At 53.9% G+C, this 18,540-nt stretch overlaps 2 protein-coding genes across 2 annotated transcripts; one reads left to right on the top strand and one right to left on the bottom strand.

Moving 5' to 3' along the window:
- Positions 1-1,080: 1,080 nt before the first annotated feature.
- On the top strand, positions 1,081-2,021 carry NGA_2130500 (glucose-methanol-choline oxidoreductase; the record flags this gene model as incomplete). Its single annotated transcript, XM_005855928.1, has 1 exon — positions 1,081-2,021. A coding segment is annotated over one exon (941 nt), but the record flags the coding sequence as incomplete, so codon positions are not given.
- Positions 2,022-11,419: 9,398 nt separating this feature from the next.
- Positions 11,420-12,355, bottom strand: NGA_2025510 (putative palmitoyltransferase zdhhc11-like protein; the record flags this gene model as incomplete). Its single annotated transcript, XM_005855923.1, has 1 exon — positions 11,420-12,355. A coding segment is annotated over one exon (936 nt), but the record flags the coding sequence as incomplete, so codon positions are not given.
- Between the last annotated feature and the right edge of the window lie 6,185 nt (positions 12,356-18,540).

Below are 18,540 nucleotides of genomic sequence, written 5' to 3'. Positions count from 1 at the left end.
CTCTGCATTTTGTGTGAACGGTACACGAAGTGTTTCGAGCGCAGCGAATCGAGCTTATAGCGCGTAACTTATCTTTGCGCAACGAAATGCGTCGCTAAATCTTCACTTCCATCGCTTCGTCTAAGGGGATTTCACTAGGAACACGAAGCATTTCAACGCGGCATAGCGCATGGCCTTCTTCGTGATCATCGTTGCCGTTGCCTTACTTGTGTTGCTGTCCAGGGTTGTCTACCATTTCCTGTGTCGGCGGCCTGGTTTAAAGGATGACTGGCCGTGTGTGCCTGATTGCCGTGTTCAGGAACGTGTCGGCAAGTGGCCTACCTTACCACGTGGGAGGCTGAAGTATATTACAGCCACCGAGTTCCGAACGCTCTGCGCATTGTGCGATACTGTTTTACCGGCCTTTGAGGCCGAGGACGTACCAAAAGCCATACGAGCGTATTTGATGGAATTGGTGGGCTCCGATGACCTGTTTGAGAGGCTGAGCACGGACATGAGCTACTACACTCGTGGAGCCCTGGATGCGGATGTACCCGCACGGGTGGGGGACATCGTCGAGGAAGACCTCCGTCCTGATGCACGAAAAATCGTACGCATGGTTTTGTATGCTCTTGAGATGCCGTTGGGTCTCTTTTTTTTGACTGGCGGGACCTGGTATGGATGGGGCACCGGCTTTTCTAGCATGCCCTTTCGTCAGCGGGAGGCGGTCTTCGGGCGCCTTCTTACGAGCATCATCGAGCCAATTCGAGGCCTCGCTATTTTGATAAAGGCAATGGCGGGTCGTATCTACTTTGCAGCACGAGATACTCCACCGAGCACACCAGGCGGTACTCCGACCAACCCTTCCTGGACAGCCTTGGGATATCAAGACCGGACACGCGACAGGGTACGGAGCGTGATGGGCGGGAAGCCACTCCGCAAACCACAGCTCCATCCACTGCGGAGAGATTCCATTCCACCTTCCTGTGTGGGAGGCGGTACAGACGTCCGCGAACTAAGTTGTGACGTTGTCATTGTGGGGTCGGGCGCCGGTGGAGGGACCGCTGCCGGCGTCCTGACCGCCGCAGGCTTGAAAGTGGTTGTGCTGGAGAAAGGAGGGTATTACTCCGAGGAAGACTTCGCAGGATTCGGGGAGTTGGACTCTGAAAGGGCCCTTTGCGAGCGGTCGGGGTGGATGGGCGCGCAAGAGTTGAGTGTCTCTATATTGGCCGGTTCCTGTGTCGGCGGCGGCACCACTCTGAATTGGTGCGCTTCCTTTCGGACCCCCGAGCACGTGCGACGAGAGTGGGTGGACAAGCATGGCCTGACATGCTTTGGAGGCGCCGAGTACGACCAGGCTTTGGACGCGGTGGCCCGCCGCCTAAACCTGAACACTCGACACTCGCACCGGAACCCGGAGGTAGCTTCCGTGCCCTCCCTGGTCGTGAATCAGAACAATGAACGCCTCTGGCAAGGCGCGAAGGCGGTGGGTGCCAGGTGCCTTCCTGTCCCTCGCAACGTGCGAGGCTGCCAAGACTGCAGCGGGTGCGAGCGGGGCTGTCCCTACGGCGCGAAGCAGTCGACGCTCCGGACCTTTTTGGAGGACGCAGAAAATACGGGCAATTTTAAACTGGTGGCTCGCGCCCACGTCGACAAGGTGCTTAGAAATGACGACAACGATGCCGTCGGTGTCATTGCTACGGTGCACGAGGAAAGGCGGTTGGCGGAGGGGAGAGAAAGTGACGGCGAGGGGAGGCCTCCCTCTGGCCATCGCCCTGGCCCTTCGACCTCTTCGCGATATCAATTGATCGTATGGGCTGATCACGCCGTTATCCTTTCAGCAGGGTCGCTCCACTCCCCCGCGGTGCTCCTGCGCTCTGGCTTGAAGCACCATAAGATTGGACGGCACCTTGCGTTGCACCCCGTATCCGGTGTTGCCGGGCTTTTCCCCTCAGAGACCTCAGACACGCACTTAGGGGTGGGCATGGGAACCTATGTTTCGGATTTCATGGGGGGTGAGATGAAGGATGGGTGGGGAGGCGCGATTGAGACCCCCCCTAGCCACGCGGGTCTGGCAGGAGTGATCGCACCTTACGGGACAGCATTCAACTACCGCATGTGGGTGGCTCTGAAAGGGCACTATGCCGTCTCCATTGTGATCAGTCGGGACGAGTCCTGTGCTGCGAATCGAGTGGTGATCGACAATGATGGGGAACCCCAGGTGCACTATCTGTTGACCAAGAAGGACCAAGCGAATCTCCAGTATTCTGTAGGGGTGATGCTAAAAATGATGATCGCGCAAGGAGCGGCACTAGCATTGCCTGTGAATGAAAGCATGCGCACCTACCGACCGCACCGAGATGAGGCTTCGGGAACTACGAGGGGCGGCAAAGGGATGAGTGAGTATTTAAAATATGTGCGGAAGATGGGCACGCCAGTTGGCAACACGGCATTATTTTCGGCGCACCAAATGTGCTCTTGCCGAATGGGATCGACAGAGGAGGCAGGGCCAGTGCAAGTGACGGGGGAAACTTGGGAGGTTGAGAAGCTCTACGTTATGGATGCAAGCGTGTTCCCAACGTCCTTGGGCATCAACCCGATGGTAAGTGACCTGGGAAGGGGGTTAGAAGAGGAGAAGTAAGATTCGGTCCTCTCTACGGGTGGCGCACATCTTCTCATTTTCAAACTTAGTTCATCGCATGTAATTGTATTTCTTACACACAGGTGACAATAGAAAGCATATCTTTCATGCTGAGCAAAAAACTGGCTGTAAAAATCAAAGGTCCCGACGCGGAAAAGGCCATCTCCGTAAAGTATTGCGTTCCAAGCACTGAGGAGGCCATTGGAAACGTTTCTTACCCAGAAGGCCCGACATTAAAAGGGGAGTACTGTGCGTGGTAATCGAAACGCCCAAGAAGAAAGCCTCATTGCACGTCCTACTAAAAAGGGGACGTTAGCTTGGAGAGGCTTGTATTTTCCTGATAATAGCTCTCTTTAGAAAGTGTAAAAGTAGAAAGGTGGAGCAGCATGTTGCAGGACTGTGTGAAGCAGTACTGCACAATATGACTATCGAACGTGAGGCATGTCAAAAAGCAGTGTTAAAACTCGAAAGAACGTAGATTGTAAAGTAATGAGGATGAAGCAATCAGTTATAATGCACATAAAGGAGGAGGCTAGAATTTCATGATGGAGGAAAGTAGAGCGTGCTATACAAAAGCGCCTTGTCGTTCATACATAGTTATTTGTTCACTCTTTCCTTCATTTTGCTGATTTTTCACGCCATGTCCATGTCGTCATTTGCTGCCCTCCTGTTTGCTGAAGCCGCAGCACTCGTGACTTCTTAAGAGCATTGAAGATTGACACGAATCGTGTGACGAGTGTGCGCGTGCATTTTTCCAGTTTCGAAAGCTCGTCCACTAGCTCGTTTACTCTCGGACTCACTGGTCTTACGGACCCAGTGACATGTCCGAATCCCTGGTTTCCAGCCGTTAACGCGAGCGAACGGATTCTCAAGTAGGCGTTACGCGGGGGTGCCGCATGCACACCGCTTGTCCTTTACCTCCGAGCCGTTGAAGCTGCACCATTATTACAAAGAAGAATGTTAATATGAAACAAACATATCACAGTCACCCTCTTCTGGGTTGGAGTGTTCCCGTTAAAACAGTATGTCGACAATAGAGTGCGCACTGAACGGTAAGGTTCCCCTTCCCTTTTCCTGATAGAACCTATTACACATCTGTCATCGATTAGCGAAAATCATACACGTCCTTGATCATGTACATAACGTACCTCAAACAGGGACTCAGGAAATGAAACACTCAACTGTCTCGAAAATCGAGCGATTTGAGCGGCAGCGGCTCCTGCTATTCACCCCACAAATACGTGTGAATGCAACACATTGGGAGGCCTTCAAGTCAACACTGGCAAAATCTTCCGTAGAAAATGAGCGAGTGTTGGCTTTTTTTACCAAGCGTATTGATATGGAAGAAAAGTATTGCGAGCATTTGGCTGAGCTGCCTTACATGGATCTTACGGGTACTGGTGGCTGGCGCACGGGGACTAAAAAATGTCCGCCGCCTGGTTCTGGTGTTGCAAAAGCGTCTATCTCTTCTAAACCTTCCAAATCCTCTGTCGGCGCCGGCGCTGTCACGAGTAAGACTGCTTGTGCGACGTCAACAACGACGAAAGATTGTAACAAGTCAAGCGAAGGCACCCTCCCTGCCATGGACACCATGATGGCCTCGACGGATACCCTCGTGACCAAATACTCGGACTATGTGCGAGACACAAGAAGGGAGCTGGTAGATGGGAAGCTCAGAAACTTGGTCAACTCCTTCAAACGCACATCGGACGAAGTTCTGGAGGAGGGCTGTCTCGCTCTAGAGAATGTCAATGCTGCGGAATCCCACATTGTGGCGGCGTTTGCGGAGTACATGAAAGGCGCTGGAAACCTCACTTCCTACTCCAAAAATAGCACTACCACATCACCACATCAGCAGCAACAGGGCACACCAGATTTGTGGTTGCTGGATATGCAGTATCGTGTCGCGGTGGAGCTACAGAAGACAATCTGGCAAGAAACGCAGCACCACCTCCATGACCTATTCCGGCGCATGAAGACGCTGGAGGTTAATCGTCGCAGTCAACTGAACGCCTTGGTCTTAAGATTCATGCAGAATCAAGGATCGTTTTGGGCACAACTTCCGCAAGCCGCGGCCGAGTGTAGCCTAGCCATCAGTACACTCTCGTGCACAGACCCGCATCAAGTTGAGGAAGAATTGAGCGAGGAAATCAAGACCTGTGCCAAGGCAGCCGAGCAGAAGGAACAACATCACTCAAGTGGCAAAGAGAACGGCGCCAAGGGCCGCGACAAAGATCAAAGAGGTGTTAATGTAAAAGCCGCCGATGATGATGCTGCCTCGGGGGCCGCGGTGCCTGAACCCTTTGTTGGCAACCTAATGGCTCCCTTAGATTCTCCTCTTGTGCGACGCGCGGAAGTTCTTGAGCACAGGCGCGTCACAGGTGTTGAGTCTTTGCCACTCATGAAAAGGTGGCGCCCCTGCCTCGCGGTGCTGACCTTGGATAACTTCTTGCATATCTTCGACATGCCCAGCGAGGTGACCGCCGGGACCGTGCTGTCCCCCCGGGAGGCTTTCAAATTGCTCGTTCCCCGCCCCATAAATCGGCGCGGCCGCTTCAGGAAAGGGAAAGACGTGGAGCGCGTGATCCCCTCCCATTTCCTAGCCCTGCCCTACTCTAGCGCCCGCTACCGGCCAGAGGAGGGGGCGGAGGCCTTCGACGTGACCGAGGCACGGGAGAATACTGGGTTCGTGAGTGTCTTCAAAGCGCGGGAAGTGACTCGGGTGGTGCTAAAGGCAAGGACTCAAGAGAAGATGGAGGCATGGGTGGCGATAGTCAACAGCACGCTAGAGCTGGAGAAGGATGCTCGAGCGACGGCGGACCATGTAGCTTCCCCCGAGTCACCAGTTGCCGCCTCAAAAAGTCCTGGTACGTCGATGGAGAAAGAAAGACGCGAGGGAGATGGAGGAGACGGAGAAGGAGGGGGGCATGAAAGGAGGACAATGCCCTTCGAGTCGCCATCGAATGAAAAATCCGCGATACGCGCTTCAAGCGTGATTGTACCGGCGGAAGAGCAATTGCAACCTTCAAGTCTTTCACCTGAGGCGCTCGAGGCTGATCCTGAATGAAAATGACGGTGGGGTTTGAGATTCTGTTGCCAATGTTATCGTGATGCGTGCAATTTATGTGAATCGAAGAAAAGCAGAGGCGAGCACTTGTAAAAATAAAACGACAATAACAGGTAAATATTGTAATTGCAATGAGTCGCTGAGTTCGCTGCTCTGGTTCTATATTACGTACAGTGATGTGCCTACATCCCCCGCAATTGTCCTTCACGCCCTCCCACAATCACCCCTCGTCCGTGTGCGGCGGGCCCGATCCTCTCGGCGTCGCGAAGACGCAGAGCCCTCCTTGCTTGGTGCCGTACACAAAGCCATGGGCGGGGATGGGGTGAAAGCGTGCGATATTCACGTCCTCGTCCTCGCCAGACCTCACGGACCGCACCCTGCCCATCCGCTCCGTCTCGTACACCTCGACCATAGTGTGACCCCCCCCGGCCCCCCGCGACCCGGGCACCGCCCGCGCGCCCCCGTACCCGAGCATGACCAGGGACCCAGAAGGCGAGAGTTTGACGGAAGTGATCTCGCCCAATGAGACGCCCCGCAAGGGTCGGGCTGCGAGGATGGGGGCCAGGTACCCCTGTCTCTGTCCTTGATAACGGTATCCTACCGTCGACACAGCTTCCGCCTCGCGCTCCCGCGCCTCCTTTCTGTCCCATTTCCGGTCCGTCTCCTCCACCGCTGCAATGGGAGCATCGTACCAAGTGGGGACAGCCTCACTGGTGTCTTCATTTACTCCGGCGGCCGGTCCCCCGGCCTCCGCCTCCTGCTCCCGCCGCCCCCTGTGCACGCGCGTGCTCCTCACCCTTTCGACGTCCCCATTCTCCTCATCCCCCTCATCCCGCAGGAACGGAAGGAGGGAAAGCTTCACCAGATGCGGGAGGGAGAAAACGTCCCCTGGGCCCAACGCAAGCCCGTCGCCGTCGCCGCGCCTGTCGTCCCTCTCGAAGCGGCCTCGCCACGCATCGCCGTCCGAGCCCCCGCATTCCTGAGCCCTTTCCCTCCCTCCCCACGCCTCACTGCTGTCCGATCCCAGAATCAGATCGTGGCGCTGAAATTGGGCACAAGTGACCAAGAATCGCCCGCAGGCAGAAACGTCCATGCCCCCGTCGTTGTACAGGACGGCCTTCTCCAAAAGGGGGCGTGGTCGCCCCAACGGCGAGGAGTACAAGTGCCGCATGACAACGGGGGGGGCGCTGCCCTCTCCCACCTCCTCATCTCCTCTGCCCGGCCGCCCTCGCATGGGGGCCATGGGGGTTCGGCGGGCACGCGGCACCATGGCTTTCTCCGCGTCGAAGTCCCAGCAAAAGAGGTGGAAGGTCTTGGGAGAGCCCGCGGGGGTGGTGCCTGCTCCGCGATCCCGCTCCCCTCCGCTCTCGTTGTCCTCCGAATGTCGCTGCATCATTGTTGGTGCGGTCCTGGTGTCGTTGCTAAGGCCGACCAGGATGTGCCGGCCCTGGGGTGGGGGGAAGCAGACGCACCGGAGGAGGCGCTCGGTTTGCCACTCGTTGTAGGGCCGTGCGCAGGTTTGATAGGGCCAAAGCCAAATGCTGTGGAAGGTGGCGATCGCGAGGATCTGTGTGCCGGCCGTGCTCGGGTGGAAGGAGAGGGAGATGATGGGAAGGTCGAGGGCGGCTCGGTGTAGGCAGTGGCCCGACTCCGCGTCCCATATCCTGACCTGGCCCCCGATGCAGCCAGACGCTAGTAGGCGTGGGCTCCGGGGGTGAAACTTAACAGTCCAGGGGGTACGTGGGTGTCCGACAAGGACGCGAAGGACGCGGCGGGTATGGTAGCAGACGAGTTTGACGCTGTGATCCCCGTGAGTGGAGGCGAGCATGTTGCCATCCGGAGAGAAACAAGTAGCAATGGTGGATTTCGTCGATCGGGGTAAGGAAATATAGTGCGCTTGTGCATGGACAAGACTATATCTCTCGGCCCAGCTTTCGAGGGCTCGCTGTAGGGTGCATGGGAAGCACGGGATGGAGAAGGTGCAGGGTAAGGTGCTTACGCAGTATAAGCGAAGGCGAGAGATCTACATAAGGATACAAAGCTATCGGGCGAGTAGCACGGCGACTGATTCCAGCCTCAATCTTCATCTCACCTGTGTTGCCCCTGTCTCTCCATGCCGACGACGATTCTCCAGCAACTGCAGCACGTTTGTGTGGCAGTCTTTTACTCGATGTTTCATACGGTCCTCTTCGATTTTCCACTTGTCCCTCTGTTGCGTCCTAGAAATCCACGAGCCAACCCTTTTCCGAAGTCTCAGCCGCTTATATTTAGTTTTCCAATCGTAACCTAATGCTTATGCTGCGGTAGCCGTGTGCTTGGGGCCCTCTTTTCTATGCTTGGCGAAAGGATATGGCACGTTGCCGTGGGCGACGACTGTAGCCAGCAAGCTAGGAGCGGCACACTTGGGGTTTTAGCGCACTTGCATCGACTTTCCGAAAATGCACCTGCACTGGCGTTGGAAATTTTGTGCTGTTGCGGACGCATATGGTTCGCAGGTTAGAGTTTCATCAGAGGAACTTGAGCCGCGCTGCGTTGAGGAAAAAGCGGCGGAGGGCCTCGCCCGCGGCGATGATGACGCACGGCCCATACGGAAGAATACCTCCACGGTCCAGGCAAAAGCTGGCAATTTCCGATTTAAGAATGTCGAGGGGTTGTCGTGATAGAAAAATGTGATCTTTTGACGTGCCATGTTGGGATTCTCTCTGGGTCCACAACGTGGATACGTTCCGTTCCGGCCGATGGAGGAAAGAGCGGAGTTTTTTTTCCCCTCAGCGTTTCTCATTTCCTACAGAAGATGATGTCCTATCCAGCGTACTGATCAATTTTTGATCGCCCTACCCTTGACTAGTACATACTTGGAACTCCAGAGGGTTTTACATGTGTGTCTGATCATCAGACGAGGTTTCTCCCTCCAAGTCCTGACATAGTCTCGTCGCTTTAAAAAGCCCTTAATTAAAAATGTTTCTGTGCAAGAAGTGTGCATATTATTTGAAACGTATTCAGGATAACACCCCCCGCATGGAAAGTAAGACAGCATTGTGTAACTTGGACTGCATAAATCTATGTGTATATTCTTCACCAGGCCAGGGCGAAAACCACCACCAGGCAGGTTATGGCCTGATTTTGCCAGGAAACTCTGACGACAAAATCTGTTTCTGGATTCCATGCCGCAGCACTACAGGCACTGATGCCTTCACCGTGCTGCACGAGAGTCACAGTCACTGCATGTTTCAGAAACGCGAATGCATCCAAGTTTTCGATTAGTCGATGGCATCAGTGTGCGTCCTCTTCAGATTCACAACCAAGCCACGATCTCGTCCCATTCAACGAACCTGTAAAGCGATAACGTCTTTCTTTTCCCCTTTCGAAGTGGGCTGTCAGAGCTTCAACCGTATTTGCGCCTATCCGATCAGACCAGTCCCCCGCATCAGCTGTGTCGTACGACGAGTAGGCGCCTATAACTCCTTCGATTACCTGTAAAAGAAAAAATGTCGTCAGACATGCAAATGGCGACTGTAGCTAATGGTGCTCATTTTCGATTTTTACCTCATGAGCGATGCTCGTCACATCTTCCTCGGGTGTCAAAGCGACAGGTGTTGTTACCCCTACTGCCATTTCTGCCGTCAATTGCATTTTTTTGTTTATAAAAATGAGCTACTGGTAGATATATTGTAAGCGGGGCAGAAAGAAGATCGCCTCTTGCGCCCACAAGTAAAAAAGCAGTCTCTGGCGAATACTGCCCAGCCGGTCACATTTATATGAGGTCCATTCATACTTCGCAAACATGTGTCGCACGCTTAGCGCTTATTCCATCAGAAAAGCATGTTGCTTTTTCTTTACCAGCTTCATATGCCAGATGTTGCGCACAACTAGTCAGAAACTATTTGCAGTGGAACGGCCCGCCTCCGGGTGAGGCCAGCCATCAAACATTTGTCTACAACGCCAGAATCTTGAGGACAAGGCACATTTAATGACAAACGTACTCTTTCTTCACACAACTTTTCTGTGAATCGTGGAAACAAATCTATTAAAATGTCGACGAGATGGTCTCATCACGAAAGAGGCGACGGGACTGATCACACTGAGACAGCTGAGGGCGACATTTTCAAAGGGCGCGTGATCAGTGCATGTAAGTTTTCCCCGGGAAAGAGTGCAAAGGAGCCGGAAAGACATAGAAACATATTTTCGGAACTTTCATTGCTGTCACGTCGTCCATCGCTAATAGGCTGTCAACATCCTGGAACACTTGACAACTTCCCTCGCGCTTCAGGAACCTTGAAAAGCAGGGAGGCCCGAGCTGCACGCTTCATGATGCTACACAATACTGATTATGAAAAGGGGACCCGAGTTGATTTTTGTCAGTGCAGAAACGCTAAAAGTGTACTACGCAGTTCGGGCTTCGTAGAGTTTTTCTTTTCCTGCTTGTTTCTCGAGCCCTCGTTTACTCTGCTGTTTCTAGAGCCCTACGTCTTAAAGCACACCAAGAGGTGCCCACCGCCTGTACTGCGGAATGAAGTTTACTTTGTTACACATCCCGCACTCAAGCATAGAACAATCGGAATACGATTTAACACCACCGTCTCCCAGGGAGCTTCTCGCCGAGGCGTTACACGCGACATTTGAGCGATGCCGGCAACTTCCTTCTTGCTCCTTTCCCGCCGCAGCAAGTTTTCAAAATACTCCGGCTCGACTCATCGGATACATGTAATCAACTCACGGCAGCATGGGTGCGGGCAAGAAAGCTCGTGCCAAAGAGCGCAAGACGGGAAAGCTGGCTATGGCTGCACAGGCGGAATTGACCGCGAAGGCAGTGGCACTCCTCCCATCAGGCATGGAAAACCTTGGAGTATTCGACACCTTGAGCGAGGTACCTTTGGAAAACGACACCTCAAATGGGCCTACAAATACGGTTCATCAGCCCATGTCCAGCAGCGACCAAGAAGCGCCAAATCTGCACCACCGCCAGGGATGCGATCAGCATGGACCTGCCGTACAGATCGTCTACCACACGCGGTCAACTTTACCTCCCTCATGGAAGGAGCCCTTATTCTCTCTTTTTAAATCTAACATGAAAGAGCAGTATGAGAGCAATTGGGGCTACCGAGAGGCGGAAAAAAGAAGCGAGATTTTTTCGCAAGAGTCTCGGTACCTTATTGCCGTCCAGACTTCTCCAGGAGACGGCGAGGCGCAGGGTGAGGGCACGCCGGTGGGTTTCGTGCACATCCGCTATGTTCTGGATAGAGACGAAGAGATTCCAACAGCAGTTTTGTACGTATACGAGATTCAGCTGGCTCCAAGCGTGCAACGGCGAGGATTAGGTGCTCGCATGATGAGCGTTGTAGAAAGCATGGCGGTAAAATTGAAAATGAGAAAAATAAAGCTTACGGTTTTCAAAAGCAACGGTGCAGCCCTCGCCTTTTATCTCAATAAATTGGGATACGATGTTGATGGGACGTCGCCGAGTCAACACAAAATTTTGGGTGAGTGTTATGAGATCCTTTCTAAAGATGTGGCTGAGGAAGACAAGAAATTGGCTGCTTCTTGAGCGGCCTCCTGTCTCAGGACTCGACGACTGATAGAATAAGTAAATTTCTGGCAAGTTCCTGCGCGCTCCAATGGGCTTTTTACATTGCGTTTAGTCGTATTTCGATTTAATGTTCAAAAGTGGATGACAACCGCGTCATCGTCTCTCATCCCCTCGTCATCTTCCTCGTCCGCCGCCAAAAACACGTCTCCCGGCAGACTGGACGGGGCCACGTCCCTCTTGGACAAGAAGCTGAGGCCTCGTGGCGAGGGTAATGCCGGTGGTAGCCGTGACAGGACAATTTCTTTAGGGAATCGCCAACGCGAGGACAGAGACGATGCTGTACATGGAGGCTCTGTAGGTGAAGAAGACTCTGATGGTGGTAGTGACGAGGATGCACTTACGACCGCGTCCGTAGAATGCTTTGTTTTCATCATTTTCACGAGTTCGCGATTTGCCGCTTCTCTCTCTTCGTGGCTCCGCTCCCGTTGGCTCTGAAGGATTACGTACTGATAGCTCGTCATCTCGTGAATAGATAAGAACAGGTGGAATAGGAGCATCTGCCCAAGCAAGAAGCTTATGATAGAAGATGAGGTTCCTACAATCACAGTTAAAAAAATGTAAACTTTCACGGGAAGCGTGATAGATGAAAATATACGGGCATTTGATCCGTAAGCCATCCATTGTACAAGAATAACAAAGCTCATGCTGGCCTGAAGGATTGTCACCGAGAAGGCACACCACAGCGTGCAGATAAAAGGAAGATAGTTTCGCTGCCCGATACACGTGTTAAGCCATGCACAATGTTGATCAAAGCCTGCTATACACTTGTTGCACTGTCTACAATGCGCCGTTCCTCTGCCAACGCTTGCTTGGCAAATGTAGCAGTACACTCTCTCTTGCTGCTGCTCTTGTTGCTGTTGATCAACACTTCGATCGAGTACGTCATGACTTTCCTTATCACATGGCGCCATACGTAAAAGAGCCTCATCGCATGGGTCAATAAGTGTGGTATAGATACCTGCAATCAGGGTCAACAGCAAACAAAATCCTAGGATAGAAGGTAATGCGAACGAATACGGATTGAAGCGGGAAGGCATGATCAATAAGAAGCTTGCTGCTGTGAACAGAAAGGCTCCCCATGCCAGCATTTGTAATGTACCAAGCGGGTGCTCGAGTCCATGCCGACGTCGGGCCATATCTATTGTAAGACTATACAAAGTGATTAGATATCAGGTGAGTGGAACGTAGCCTCGAGACCGTTGCGAACCGTTGAGGAGACGCAGCTGCTCGCCGAAAATTTCAAATTATGCGAACCACCGCAGTGCATCAAGTGCGACCACCCCGACGGTCGGGTGCAACCATGGCCTTGCCAAAATTGGACAAGTGAGAAGTCATTTTGAATATAGCCTGTCACTTCTCTTGCTGAAGAGCATCATCATTGCGCAAAATTCTGGGACACCAACATAATACCTCAATGTTTGCTGGTCGTGGCCTTCATTTCGACACCGAGGCATGCGTTCTGTAGCTACACAGGTGACTCCTTGAGGCTCAAACAATTCGGGCATGAGTCTTAGTAAGCATTATGAATGAATTTGTGATAAGCATACTGATACGGAAAATATCCGACTTGTTTCAGAGTCTTTAACGTGCATGACCTCACCCTAGGCATGCGAAGCACACCATCGTCGTCATTCAAAATCGAAACACTCCCAAAAAGTATTCTGCCTTCCCGAGTGATTTAAATTAATTCTTGTCATTGTGCAAATGTGCAAGTTACATAAAAAAATAAGTCTTTGGTTCGAATGCAACCATGAGTCAATTGTAGGTGCTTTTGTATGATTTCTTGAGCACACTAACAGAACACGCATGCCATATCTCGCACAGACCACGAAGACAAAGAAATCTTGTGAGGATGGGAGAAGCTGCTGTTGGTGCACACGGTATCATTATGATTGTCGCGTTCCTCTTCATGACACAACTAGCTGAGGCGATAGCATGGTGGGCATCCAACAAGGTGGGTCGAGAGTTCCGTGGTGCAGCAGAAAGCGAAGCGGGTATGGGGGGGAAGTGGCGGAATAAACATTTAGACATGACTAGGTTGCGAAGGAAGGATAAAGTGAAGATAGGCTTTGTTCAGCACAGGCTTCGAGCCAAGGCGACCATGGGCTCGTTCTATCCCGCGGTCTCCTAGTACCAGGCATTTCCTCCTTCTGCCACCTGTCGGTCTACGTGCTCGTGCTCTTATCCCTCCTACTCTCATTGTGATTTTTTTGCTTTTAACACTCTCTGTCAGACAAATATGCGGACCAACTACTTTAAAGTCATCGAGCATGGATCCAGACTTTGGAACGCCCACAGAGGTCTGAACACGCTGGCCTTCATCCTAGGCCTTGTTGGAATGATCATAATTTTGAGCGCCGAAGAGTTCAAAGAGGCGATGGGCTCCAAGGAGAGGCACGTCATTTACGGATTCTCGATGATAGTTGCCCTGTTCGTGCACATCCTCTTTCGAGTGGCGTATCCGGATGTAAGTTTCAAGCCCACGAGGAATCATCGAATGTCTTTCGTCCCATTCATCCACTTTTTATCAACCGACATGAAAATTTATTCCCTTTTCGGCTGCAGGACAAAACAAAGTGGGTACACCGGTGGTTCGGGCGTGCTATCAACCTGTGGGCGTTCTTCGTGACCTTTACCGGGTACGAGCTCGCCAATTACGGTTCAAACGAAGGAACCGATGCTGGAGGAGAAGATTTTGACAACATTGTTATCATTTTTTGCTTCTGGGTCATCTTGAAGTTCGGGTATGTGCGAAAATCTTACATTTTAACTTTCCTTGTTCTCTACATTTTTTTAAAAAAAACACAATAGTTTCTTGAGCCACGATTTGATTGGATCTTGAAATCCTTTCTCCACTTGTGCCCTTTCATATGTCTTGCTTTTTGCACGACGAAAAAGATATCTTCCCAACACTGCTCACATGTCCATTTCAAACAGCATATGGGTCTTCTACCTGATTCTTCGTAGGCGCGGCAAGGTAATTACACTGGCAAGGATAATATTATCTTGAAGAAAAGCTGAACCATACAATTTATCCACGTGTTGTGAGCTCACTCATTACTCTTCCCCCTTTCTTCCAATCTCAACCTTCCTTTCTGCCGCACGTTACAGGCACAAAAATACGACAGCGTTGGCGCGGCTGAAGGAATTCAACTTCCTACTACCAATGCGATTGAGGTTGGCTCTCCACCGGCTTCTCTGTAACAGACAAGCTGCCATCCACTTTCGTTTTCTGTGCGCACAAGTGCCCTTGTTTGGGATGAAAAGCAACCCGAAAGCATTTGATATGGCTTTAAGAAGTCTGTTTTTATGTTGACCTGGAAAGGACATGAAGAAAAGAGCAAGATCGCGTGCGTTCATTGCTTTTTGAACACATTTGAAGTTATAAATATGGAACAATTAAGTAATTCTACCCTCACCGATGTGTGGGGGCTGGAAAAAAACGGCGACAGGATGCTGCTACCAACGGAAAGCGCCGTCGTCGGATCGAACACTGACTTTTCGAGGGGGAAAATAAAGCAACGTAGAGTACGAAACTTCAAGCCTTCTTCGTTATACGCGATTTTTCTTTTGTGGCTTATCCTTGTAGGCTCTCAAATCCATTTTCAACGCAAATTACGCACCGCCGCAGGCTGGTTTGACCAACGACGAGAAGATCGATCCGGATGGGGGGGGGCTCAGGCTAGCGCTCAATCCCGCGCCCGGGGCGTGTCTTTTTCAAGTTAGGTTTGGCACATTTTAATCAGGTGAGGTGACGGTAATGCCTGAGCAGGAGGTCAAGAAGATCTAGGTGTTTCTTGCCTGCGGAAAAGCTGGTCATGGTTACGGCGCTCGGGCCGTAAAGGAGCGAAGAGCGAAGCGAAACCAACGACGATCTGGCTCAAGTCTGGGACAACACCTTTTGAGTAAAACTGTGCGTTGCAAGTCTGCTGCAGATATCACTTCATTTAAATTAGACTGTTGATGATATGAGCTGTGCATGAGATTTGGTGGATCTGTCTTTGCTGAAAGCCAGTGCCTTTTTTTCGGTCTAGCCCTCAGGCTTTGCCCCTGCTGGTATCTCGGGACAATATTCACTTATATGCCGCCCGGCCCGTCCTATTGGCAGGGCAATCTCACAACTCTCTCCTTTCAATCGCGCCATGTGAGAAAGACCACCAGGAAAACCACAGTTATAACTTTCCGTCAGTAGGTACTGGTCGTGTAGCGGAGTGGAACGTTTGTCATGGCCTTTTTTCCCGCGTGTAAAAATGTCCTGTCAAGAAGATGATCCGGGTGAAGGAGACGGGACTTGACGTATGCCTTTTCGTGAATGCTGGCACTTCTTCACGCGCGGTACTACTCCATTTCATATGTCCTTAGATGAGGCATGAAACTTCAACTGTGTCTCACCAGGCGACCAAATTCGCGGGTGGCTGTCATATTCACTGTTGTCTCACTCAACATATTTATCTCCTTCAGCACCTCCGTGTCACAGGCGCAGTGCAGGCGCATGGCAACCGAGGCCAACGGTGGACCAGTGGATCACCACCGACGGCGGGACGATGACACAGAGCAACAAATGCACCAGCAGAGCAACGAGCAGGCCCCTGGAGCCCATCAGTTCTCAGAAGTCTCGGCAGCCGGCCGGGCTGAGGCTTTCCCTTCCATGCAAGAGGAATTGGTGGAAGGTCGTCCGCTCAGCATGAAACGAGTGCGATCAAGTCAGAGCTGCACATTGGAAGGGCTTTTCTTGGCCCAGGCACCGCCTCCTGATTGCCCACCGTACTTGGACGGCAGGCAGCTGCCTCTGTGGGTAGGCCGGAGCCCCCTGGAGCTCACCCCCGAGAAAGCAGATGAGCTGCACAACATTCAATGGCGGGCCTGGAAGGAGGAGCTGTGTAGCGAGTCCCGCGAGCAAAATGTGGTCGGCATGGAGAGTAGCCTCGGCCGTGAGAAGGGCGGAGCCCACGGCGCAGCAGGGAAGGACTACGCGCGGATCCTGGAGGCCGCCGGCTCGATCTTCAACTCTGCCTTCCTGAAGCTCAATCCCCACAACTTCTCCATCACGGTAGGGATCACCGTGGACGCGATGTACCATACCAAGGCTCCGCTGCTGGCCTGTGCCAATACCTTCCTCTACGGCCTCAGCCTCCTGGCCGACAACCCCTCCAAACAGACGATCCCCATCCAATTCTGTCCCGCCGCCCCCCTCTTCATGGAGGTGTGGGCCCAAGAGACCTTCGGGACTGGGGGCGGAGGGGAGGCCGTGGAGTCCCTCTTCCAGTTCTGCGGGGTCTACCCCCACACGGGCCTGCCGGAGGTGCTGAGCCGGCAGGTGGAGCGTCGCGTCGGGGAGCTGATGGTGGGGACGAGGTACAAGGAAGCGGTGACCTTAATCTCGCGGTTGCTGGAGGCGCCCTGGGCGCAAGGGCACAAGATATGGGAGGAAGATGTCTACTGGAAACTACGCCTGCTCTCCTACACGTGCAAGCGGCGGGCCCGGCACCTCGCCTCGGGGAGCCCCCGCTTCTCGTCCGCTTCCTCCTCCTCCCCCAAGCGCGGGCCGGCAGCCACCTCGAAGGGCACAACCGGCGGTCGAGCGAGGCAAAACGAGACGACACCGACGGTGGTAAGGGTGGTCGTGCTCGTCTTCCCCTCCTCCTCCGGCCGCCTCCCCCGCGAGCTCGAGGAGGGGGAGGCTTCGGGCACCTACGAGGCGGGCTGTTCCTTCGAGCCTGAGGAGCTGGAGGCGTCCTTGACGGCGATGGAGGCGGCCTTTGAAGAGTTCTCCGAGTCCTTCCTGGCCCTGTCTAAGGAGACGGTGAAGTGGGAGCTAGTCCTGGACCGGGCACAGTGCGTGCTGAGGGGGGCCTGTATGCCCGCCCGCCGCTACCACCGCGAGGTGGAGGCCTCCACGAACCCGAACCGGCTCGTGGCTCAGGCAGATTTCGCAGCCTGCCCCAACTTCCGCAAACACTTGGCCGTGGCAAGCGAAACGGACGAAAGAGTGCGGGAAGCTCAAGCCGTCCTGGTGGTGTGGCCCGGATTGAAGGCGCCGCCGGCCGCCTACATGCTGACCTGCGGGGGAATCACGGCCTCGGGGGGAGACGCGGCCGGGGGCCGGGCGGTCTTCATGTCGGACGGGCCCATGCTAAAGGGGCGGCCGGTCTGGTCGCCCATGTGGTTCTGGCACGAGGTTTTTCACATCATGGAGGTGAGGGGTGACAGGGGCGTAGGGGGAGCTGCTTTGGGGTATCGGGGCGCATGCCTCTATCTTTCCTTCGTGTTAACCCTGTGACCGATTCCCGTAGTAACGCCATGCCCGCCACCTTTTCATCCCTCCTTCCTCTCTCCCTCCCCCCCCACAGCACATATTCCCCGAGGCTCCCTTCGCGGAAGCCTCCGCCTCCATCGGCCACCCCTGCTTCCTCCGAGACCAGTGGCCAGATCACTATGACGGCCCGGGCTATGAATGGGACTACTACTACCACAGCTATCGCCAGCACATTTTGCACGGGAGCGCCCAACCCCCCCTTGCGGCCCGGCTGGCCAACCTGTCCCACCTGCCCCGCACCCGCTGCTTCGACATCTCCCGGCGGGACACGGCCACGATCATCGCGCGGCTTGCCCACCCGGGGGATCGGATCATTTTGCGGGGGGGTACGTGCGAGATGAGCGCGAGCAGCGGGGCTTTGGCCTTCAAGCCGGGCGCCGTGCTCCCAGGACTCACCTACGTGAGCGCAATCAACGAGGGACGGGCGGTCGCGCCGGGGCGGGAAGAGGCCAAGATGGCGAGTAACGAGGAGGAGATCAAGAAGGAGGAGGAGGAGGAGCGGGCCTTCATGGCCTTCTGGGTGAGCGAGCCTCCCTGTTTCGTCGTCACAATGGTCCAAGGGGGGACAGGGCGGCGCACGAGGCGCTGCTCGATAAGTTATTGGCGGACAAACCCAGAAGCAAGAGCTACTCCCCTCGACAGGCGAGGCAGGGGCTCGACCGGTTCCCCCCTCGCCTCCTCGCCCACGGCGAAGGAGACCCCGTGCATGGGCCCGGGGGGCGCTTTTCTGGCCCTGGTCGAGGGGCCTCGGAGCACGCTCTCCACCACTCCCCTGGTCGCATATGCGCAGCAGAAGCTGCAAGCGTGCACGGAGCAAGGCATCTGCACCTTTCGGGCCACGGGTACCAGCTGGATGCGGCAGGCGTACATGGTGTGCCGGACCTGTGAGAAGTACAGCGTGCTCCAGGGCAATGTAGGTTGTTGCATGCCCTGCTCCCAGATCTGCCATA

Source organism: Nannochloropsis gaditana, assembly GCF_000240725.1.
Source record: "Nannochloropsis gaditana CCMP526 unplaced genomic scaffold scaffold073, whole genome shotgun sequence".
NCBI classification, from domain to species: Eukaryota; class Eustigmatophyceae; order Eustigmatales; family Monodopsidaceae; genus Microchloropsis; species Microchloropsis gaditana.
This window is presented reverse-complemented; position numbering and strand designations above follow the sequence as displayed.